A 9,835-nucleotide genomic window follows, 5' to 3' on the forward strand; every position below is an offset into this window, starting at 1 on the left:
CAGATTCGGAAGATAATGGATTTGCATTTCAAATATTCTATATCATTCTTTTAAACTAACTTCACAAACATTGCTCTATCACTAGAGGTTACGCCTACATGCCTGTGCCTGTGCTTTCGTAACATTGCTTAACCGCAATATTACAACCTTAAATTCCTAACCCTAGGTCTCGATGGCCTAGTGGTTGCGTGGCAACTTTGATGTTCCGGGTTCGAGTCTTAAAAACTCAAACGCCGTCTTTTCTATCATTTTAAGTATATAAAAGAGGTCTGTGAATCTAGAATGGCCTAGCTTAACCAAATCGCTCACTTTTTAACTTCTTTGGTTACACAAATATGTGATTTGTTTTTATATTGCATCTTGTATTAGATCAATTTCTCCTTATACTTTACTAAAGTCAAGCAGATATATTTTTGCACATAGACCTATTCTAATTATGAACAAAAAAGATTTGAAACAACAACTTTTGGTGTGTTAAAGGGATTGTAAAAAGGTTTTCAAAATGTGTATCAGGAGCATAGTATAGTTAGCCTAGATAGACTGTGGTTCCTGCATTTCCAACTAAGTGTTTGATGATGTCCAGTGACCTTATGCGATACAAGAAAATTTAGTGACTTGATCAAACACTTAGTAAAACACACTCCTCCAATTTCGCTTGTAGAGCTTCAATCATTATTTCTGCTATTCTGAATCAATATTAGCATGGATTGCTGTGGTACTGCAAGTATTTTCCTGTAGATATGATAAAACTACATTTCAAAATAAGGTAAAACTTCTGTAACTTTATTAGATAACAATATAACAAAACAACAAATTGTGTAATAAATGAAATCTATGTACAAAACAATTTAACTTTAAAAAAATGGTGATTAAAAATCAAACGACTCTGATTCACGTGTAATATTTGCTACTTTATTACTCTTTAAACGTGTTGATACTTTACGTTTAGCTGTTGTTTGGTGCAATTCTAAAGTATCAGTGCTACTACTACTAACTTGACGGTAGTTTGTATTAGTCACCGATTCACTAGTTACACTAACCTGACTTGCATTAACTCGATTGGCACTTATCTCAACCTACAAAATCAATTTGGTAAAATTATTTTTGAGTCGAAAGCTCTTAAGATTCGAACCCAATAATTGGATACCCATTCTCTGGCAAACGATCTATTGTGAAAGTTCCGATAATGCTCTGCAATAGATTCAGCTTTACGGAAACTGCCGAGGATTACTGAAAGACTAGTTGAAAAAAAAAATATTAGAGTTTACAGGGGAAATTGCACAAAAATAAGCAAAAGATCTGCAATGACTTTATAATACATGTGATCAGTTTCGGTGTGAAGGCTTTTACAATATAGCATAAAATTATATTGAAGGGTCACTATTGTGCTTCTATAAAACTGTTTATGTTTATCAAGGTCATGTTAACACAGTTCCTTTGTAACTTTAATTTATAAAACATAATAAACATGAACTTACAAGAAGAAAAGATTGTTTTTCAAAACGAACGGCTAACATTAAGATTACCCAATAAATGATTACAATACATATAACACTGATAATAATATAATCTAAATATGATGGATATAGATTTAAACTTGTCAATAATCCACCAGTTTGTAATAATACAATTCCAATATTACATAATATCTAGAAAATATAAAAAACAACCTGACATCTAGATCAAAATCATGATCTTGGAGAATGGGGCCAGTTAAATACAGGTCTGGAGGATCTCCTTATGATGAGTGTCACTCATTAAAAGGCAATTCAAATCAGCATAGTTTGTCTATAGACTTGTTTTAAACCTTACAAAAGTAACTTGTTGTATATTTTCACTGACTTCTTGCTCCTGTTCACTGAGCTCTTAAATCTTAGTCCAAATATTAGAATTCTTACTTCCAAACCAGTTGAGGATTTAATTTCTTGAACGTGTGTTTAAAATAGGACGAGTTTTTGTCAATCAAGTTGAATGCCAAGATACCAGGATGGTGATAAATCAAATTGTAATTGTAACTTACATCAAGTATAAGGTGATTATTACAAGATGTATACTTCCAGAAAAAACATCTAAATAAAAATATAATGATTATAAAAATGTAAATGATAACCATAGACTTTCTAATTACTGGATAAAGAGAATCAAATTATCATAAGCTATACATTAAACTATTACATTAAAGAGTGACAATCTATCAGTTTAACATTTTCAACATGAGTAGTCGTTAACCAGTCACATGATTAAGCAATATATACCTAACCGGTCACAAAACGTTAACGTTATACGTTTATAATTAAATCACGATTCCGTTTACACGGTATCACGCAATTTGATTGGATAACAGCGGTCACATGAATTCGGTTTATTTCGGTGTAAACCGAATTTAAATATAAGCTCCGCCCCTTAACGGACTACTTTTATCATTGAGTTTATATTGAGTTATATTGGCGTGGCTACTACACAGCTTCGATGTCTTTCCTTCGACGTCACCAGAGCCAAAATCAACACTTCACTGAATGAATACAGTATTTTCAAAATTCCCTCGAATGTGCACACTCCAAATATCAACAAAATCATGATTTTTGGACTTATTTCGAACTCGTCTTTCAATAATCAAACTTTAAATGTGGCCGCTCCGTAAACTTCCAAGCAGTAGACTATAAATAGGTGACCTACTTATTTTTGATTGGCTGTTCTGTATGACATCTCTATTGTTAGTATCAGTTCATTAACGTTATGTTAAAATTTTAGGTATTTATGCACCAATTTTGTGCCTTAGTTTGTTGCTATTTTAGATAAATATTTAAACACGTATTCGAGTTGATTAATTATAAAGAATGACCTGAACATTTTTTCAATTTATCCATGTATAAACAGAAAAAAACCTATGTACACTTATGTATAAACCGCTACGCGGAAAAAAACCTATGTTCACTTATGTATAAACCGCTACGCGGATTTATACAGTGTACACAGGTTTTTTCTGTTTGTACATCGATAAACTGAAAAAATGTTCCGGTCATTCCTTCGTTTGATTTCATTTGCCCTCAGTGTTTAAAGTGTCTCAACTCAGGGGTATAAAAAGGTAGTAAATTTACTAACCAGATAAAAAGATACCTGTTTGTTGGCATATATATTCGAAAATCCTCTTCAATTTTTGTTTGTATGAACCTTGGATTAAAACATATTTTTGGTTGTATAATGTGGAACATTATGAGCTGACAAATAATACCTTTGAATATAACATATAATATAACTTTACCTGTATGGTCTAGCTAACAGCAATAACAACAGATAGGATACAGTTAAACAACATACACCAATAGATTGATATACTGGACTGAAATTATCAATAACAACAGATAGGATACAGTTAAACAACATACACCAATAGATTGATACACTGGACTGAAATAATCAATAACAACAGATAGGATACAGTTAAACAACATACACCAATAGATTGATATACTGGACTGAAATTATCAATAACAACAGATAGGATACAGTTAAACAACATACACCAATAGATTGATACACTGGACTGAAATTATCAATAACAACAGATAGGATACAGTTAAACAACATACACCAATAGATTGATACACTGGACTGAAATTATCAATAACAACAGATAGGATACAGTTAAACAACATACACCAATAGATTGATACACTGGACTGAAATAATCAATAACAACAGATAGGATACAGTTAAACAACATACACCAATAGATTGATACACTGGACTGAAATAATCAATAACAACAGATAGGATACAGTTAAACAACATACACCAATAGATTGATACACTGGACTGAAATTATCAATAACAACAGATAGGATACAGTTAAAAAACATACACCAATAGATTGATACACTGGACTGAAATTATCAATAACAACAGAATAGTGTAGGTTGGAACATAAAAGGTTAAAGCAATATTAAATATAACGATGAAGGGGTAAAATAGTATTATTGTTTAACTTACTGAAGTAGTAAGGTATCTGTTAAGCCTAAACTAATGAGTATTCTAAACTTTGGTAAAGCATCCCACACACATGACCTTTTCTTGTAGGACTCGTACACAAATCTGGAAAAAGATATTAATTTCTATGCAATTTTAAAATGAAAATGGCACATCACAAGACAATTATAGTCTATGATATTGTAAATCTTCATCAAATGAAATAAAGTTTTTATGTTCTACATAAACGGTGGTATAAGCTAAACAGAATCTTAGTTTAAACTCTCACATTAGTGTGTCAGTGTCAAGAACAAATAAACATATTTAAAAAATCTAACAGTGAATCATCATCACTTAATAATTAATTTAACTTTCTTACCCATATTCATTTTCTTGACTTTCCAGTAAATCCCATTTATTCTGTCGTAATGGAAATATTATAAGGCAGAATAAAACAAAGACTAGACAAGCTATTAGATAGAAAAACAGTAACAGGTTCATTGTCTGAAAAGGAATACAGAAATTTATATTACCAAATACAGAAATGACAAGTTAGTAGTTTGAACTAAATTACTAATTTTATTTTACATTAATACAAAGTGTGAGAGGTGTATTCTTACCTGAAATATGATGGAATCACAAGTGAATGTATTATCATATAGAAATATATCTCTACTGGACAATCTAAAAACCATACCCTAAAAAAATTACAAAAACATTTAATTCACTTCTCTACTCATATTGGCATATTTCAGATACTGGTAGTAGTAGCAGTGGAAATGATGGTTTGACAATACAATAAAAGTAGCCTACATGTACCTCAAATGAACTATACAGTAATCTTCGTTACACCTAATGATGTTGGAGGAGAAGGTTGGGTGTGTGAAGTCTCGGAGAGCACCACCAAACCGTAAGAACGAACCTTGACATAACCAAGCAAATGACGTTATGTAAAGGACCAACCCTCTTAACAAATTATTCTGTGACTATAACTGTATCAAATTTCAAATCAAAGTCAAAACATTAAAAACTTACCTCATCAAATATAGATGTACAAGAAAAAGAACGAATTATGCAAATTATTATTGGCATAAGATAAATAATAACTATTAAATATAAAAATCTTCTAAGTTTTAGCCTGCTGTTTATAATCATCTCTTCTTTTTCTTTATCTTTCTGGTGTTTTCTTAATTTTAACAGAGTTTTTTCCTGAAATAATTTTAACATGATTCTTTAGAATGTAATAATATAAAAACTCTACATTTGTAATGGAAAAAATAAAATGGATATGAAAAAAAATTGTCAATTTTTAAATAACAATACAAATTAGTAGCAGACTTTGACATTATGAGATGTTCCATACACCTTGGTTATGGCAAAAAGTCATTTTGTCAAAATTCTATGGAATAAACCATAAGAGATATGATAAACCATAAAAGACATAAAAAACAGACATAATATAGTCAAACTATCACATTAATGCACCTACATGGGCACCCATTTACCTTGCTCTGAAGGCATTTAGAACCACTTTTTTGTAAATCCAATTAGCATTTGTTGACAGTTCTCTCCACTCCCTCTGACAACTATTAAGTAACATTTTTGTTGTTAAAACAACAAAAATGTTACTTAATATGATCGTACTATTACTTAAATTACAAAATGAGCTGATCAAGCTATCATGAAATTATGTTTCTGTTTAAAAATGTCCCCAAATAATAAAGATCTGACTACCTCTCTGTTGTTAATGATCAGTCCTATTATTATTATAATTGTTGGTATACATAACGCTGTCAACCATTCTATATACAACTTATCTTTTGTAGTGGATACCATACACCCTAAAATATATTATCATTTCTTATAGTTACTGCTTTTGCTTCTAATGAAATCTTTATTCAAAAGTTATTGATGATTTGTACAGTAGGCCTTCATGTGTATAGGCCGTCTTCATTAGCCCAGATGGTGCAGAAAAGTAGGTCATAAAACTCTATTCATTCATTTCATTATTTAATAATTTTCTAAAATATTTGCCAAGTTTTTATGGCATAAAAGGAAACAGATATCATAATGGTGCAAATAAAAGAGTTACACATACACATATTTACGCCAGAAAACCTGTCGTGAGAAAAATGAACATACAGGAGTCTGTCTGTTTTTGGTTCCAGTTTTACAAATGAAATAATGTTTTATGATAGCTCAACTTATACTAACTTAAATCAACAACACTAGCAGTAAATTTACCAAATCCTATGATACTTATAAATTTTATAACTGATGGAGGCCAGTTGGTTTTTACATGGATAGATGATATTAGTAGTTGAAAAAAATGAATCATGATCTTTAGCTGAAAGTATAGATCACATAATTCAATGATTACACCACCCTTTCCTCTATTGACAAAAATTAACCAAAAATTATTTTTGATCATTCTTGTTATTTTAAAGCTTGCGCATACAAATCCTTTCATTTTGATAATTTACTTAAAAAAAACCTGGAGGTTAAAGCTCAAACCAAGAAATAATGTAATCTCCTTTCTGTTCCTGTTATAAATTTCACAGGGCCTAACTGTGTAAATTTTATCAATGCACATCATGAATACTAAAAAGATCAACTCAAATAATTTTATGAAACGAAATGGCTATGTGCTAAGTTTCAATAATAATCAGAACATTTTTATATTTCTGTACAAAACCTTGGTGACATATTGGGGAGTGAAACCTTGAAGAAAGAAACCAATCAGCACAATGAGTAAAAATAAACCCAGTGTTACAGCTGTCCATGGAATCTTCTCACATGGTATACATGAATTACCAAACAGAAAATATTCTACAATAGAAAAAAAAGTTATTTTAATCCCAATAGACTGCTTACTTGATGCAATATGATCATGGATATGGATCATACTGAGAATTCGTTTCACACTGGACAATCAATCATTGAATCTTTATCATAGATTCCCACTTCATAGACACATGTAAAATCTTTCACGAGAATAGAACCAATATTCAAAAAGCCAACAAAATTGACAGTGATTTCAGCAGTGCCCATCTAAACTATCTGGCAATTTTTTCATCAAAGACCTATAAAAGACTTACTGGCATCAGATACAGTCTGATCACATGACTCACAAGTTAGCCCTGTTGTTCCTGGTAAACATTGATTATCTGGCTGACAGTTCTGAGGGAAGAAACAGGAAATACATGCCACTGATTGGTTTTCTAAATGTCCACCTGAAAACAAGTTTAACTGGATTCTTCATTTAAGTTTAAATCATAAAATTAATAAAGTTTCAAGATCAGTTAAATTACTTATTTCATATGGCCAGACATGATTGGCCCCAAATAAATATACATGTATCTTTGATTCAAGTAGCAATCAAATGTTATTCAGGAATCATTAAACTAAGACAAAAACTACGGTACCCTTCAAAACATGACTGTTTAAGAATGAGGGGAGTTTTTGTCTTAGTTTCCTCTAAAATATTTCGCTTCACCGCATAGGCCTAGTCTATCTATAAAAGTTCTTGCCATTTTTATAATTCAAAAAAACAAAACAAAGAACCAACCTGTTAAGTTGAAACGTGTGATATTTAGACAATGAATTCTTTCATGTACATCCATTGTATCAATTTCAACATCAAAATGTCTTGTCACTAGATAGAGCTGCTACAGAAAAAGTAAGAAAAGTTTAGAAGTCATCGGATTGATCAAAAGAGTAAACTTATGCTACTAGAAAATGTAGGCCTATCCTTAATGGAAGATCTAGGCTTAATCATGGGAAATAACTGACCAAGTCAAGAAAACTTGGGCCAAGATTTTTGTCTTTTACTACTGGGGTGTGTAGTTTCTGCTGTCTTGATAAGGTTTCACGGGAATGTTAATCTTAGAAGAGAAAGTGAAGCAAGGAAACTAACCCATCCACTAAAGAGATATTATTATAGTAGATCTAAGTAATTTTGGCATTTGATTTATATTTAGCCTATTTGGCAATAACTTAAATTGTTCTTACGTTACCTATGACATTCCAAATAAATAAATGATGCTCATATCACCCAAAATGAGTTCTAAATCTAAATTAAAAAAAAAAAAAAACTTTTGTTTACTTTTTAAAGTTAAATTCCACATTGAACTAAAGGGAAATAGCTCTCATAGTCTCGGGTTCATAGTTGTCTCCCTTTGACCATAAATTCTATCCAGTTTTGTTTGCCGAGATTTAAGAACCTCACAATATTGTGTTATCCTCATGAAAATAAAATAAAACATTTTTGCTCAAGATTGGGCTTGTGAAGAAGGGCAAAACCATACATTGAGCAAAGAAAGATAACTGTTGAGGGGCCTTTTATTATACACAGCCTGTAACACATAGTCTCATGTTATTGTCCCATGACTATGAACTAAAGACTGGCACTATGAAATGTAAGGTCAGCATAACATTTATACTTGTCTATATCCAGTTGCACAAAGCTTTCTCTTTGATTTGGTACAAACAACAAAACTGACTATTTATATATTTTTAATGTTCACATTTTTTATTACAAAATATGCAGGGAGTAGGTCAACATATAAAACATTAATTTCTTAAAAAGTATAGGCCTAGTATTTTGTTTTGATTGTTGTTCAAGATGATCTAGAAAAGGTCGAAATTAGCACAATAACAAAATACTAAGTGGAGTCATTTATTTACTGTCTGTAATGGTAGCCTCGTTTCTGACTAAAAATAAATTGTTCAGATATTAGGGTTCAGGAGTTTTCATTATTTACATATTCAATATTTGGGTAGAGAATATATTAATTATATACATAATATATTATAACGGGAAATATTAAAGCTTGTATACAGCATGGTAGAAATATCAAGGGAACCCTATCTTATTGTAATGTACAGTACAAATATTTTTGGTAGACTTTTCTTCACTGATTATGGACACATATTGGTAACCAGACACAATTTGCTTCATCTTTTGTCATTTTTTCCATTGATAAATGCAAGTAGTTCATGCCCAAATTACCACATGACAAGAAATGAGCTTCAATGTATTTGGTAGGTCTGATAAACAGATACATTCAAAACACATTACATTTACCTACACGCACACAGAAACTCAACCCAAATGACTAACATTATAAAATCATGGTACTAATATTGTAGATGACTAACAAGTGCTGAATTAAAATCAATCCTATAACATACAAATTATAAAAAATTATAAAATTCTGAATGATACTACATAAACATGGTATTTAAATTCATTCATTCTTTAACCTTATATGTCTAATTTTCTACAATGATTTTAACAAGTTAACAGTTTTACTGTAATACAGACCCATTTTAACTATAATTCATTTGATGAATTGAATTTGTTCAATAATTTGAGATTCTTTCATTTTACTCCCCATCCATTCTACTCTAGTATAATTTGAGGTGTATTGAATACAATTGTAACAGAAAAATAATTTTTCCATAAATGTGACACAACCAAGGTATAGTATTTTGGTATATTTAGTTTTATTCGTGCAAAAAAGATTTAGGTTAAGCAATTGGTCACTGCATAATCTTAGTGAGGGAATTTGTAAGCAATTCAGAATGGTAGAATATAACTACATGTATTTCTAATAATAAAAGCATAGGAAGGTATATAAAAAGAATATAATATTAATAAAATGAGGTCAGATATTTCACGAGACTTTTTATAAGTATAGTGATCTACACTATCTATACTTTATTGTCTTTCATACACAATATTTTAACAATAAATGCATTGGTTGGTAGTAGATATAGGGTGGCACTCGATTGGAGAGTTCTGAACCCATTCCTTGTTTCAATTCCACTCCCAATCGAAAGGTCACATTCAGAATTTTTCAATTTA

The 9,835-nt window shown here is 30.7% G+C and overlaps 1 protein-coding gene across 1 annotated transcript; it reads right to left on the bottom strand.

The window, feature by feature from the left end:
• Positions 1-768: 768 nt before the first annotated feature.
• LOTGIDRAFT_235263 (hypothetical protein) lies at positions 769-7,589 on the bottom strand (the record flags this gene model as incomplete). Its single annotated transcript, XM_009064374.1, has 13 exons — positions 769-1,076; positions 1,479-1,649; positions 2,021-2,069; positions 3,263-3,340; positions 3,991-4,092; positions 4,346-4,470; positions 4,587-4,664; positions 5,002-5,175; positions 5,701-5,807; positions 6,181-6,313; positions 6,662-6,795; positions 7,065-7,199; positions 7,535-7,589. 13 exons carry the CDS (start codon positions 7,587-7,589, stop codon positions 870-872), a joined length of 1,548 nt encoding a protein of 515 aa, XP_009062622.1. The 3' UTR covers positions 769-869.
• Between the last annotated feature and the right edge of the window lie 2,246 nt (positions 7,590-9,835).

This window comes from Lottia gigantea (assembly GCF_000327385.1).
Source record: "Lottia gigantea unplaced genomic scaffold LOTGIsca_62, whole genome shotgun sequence".
NCBI lineage: Eukaryota > Metazoa > Mollusca > Gastropoda > Lottiidae > Lottia > Lottia gigantea.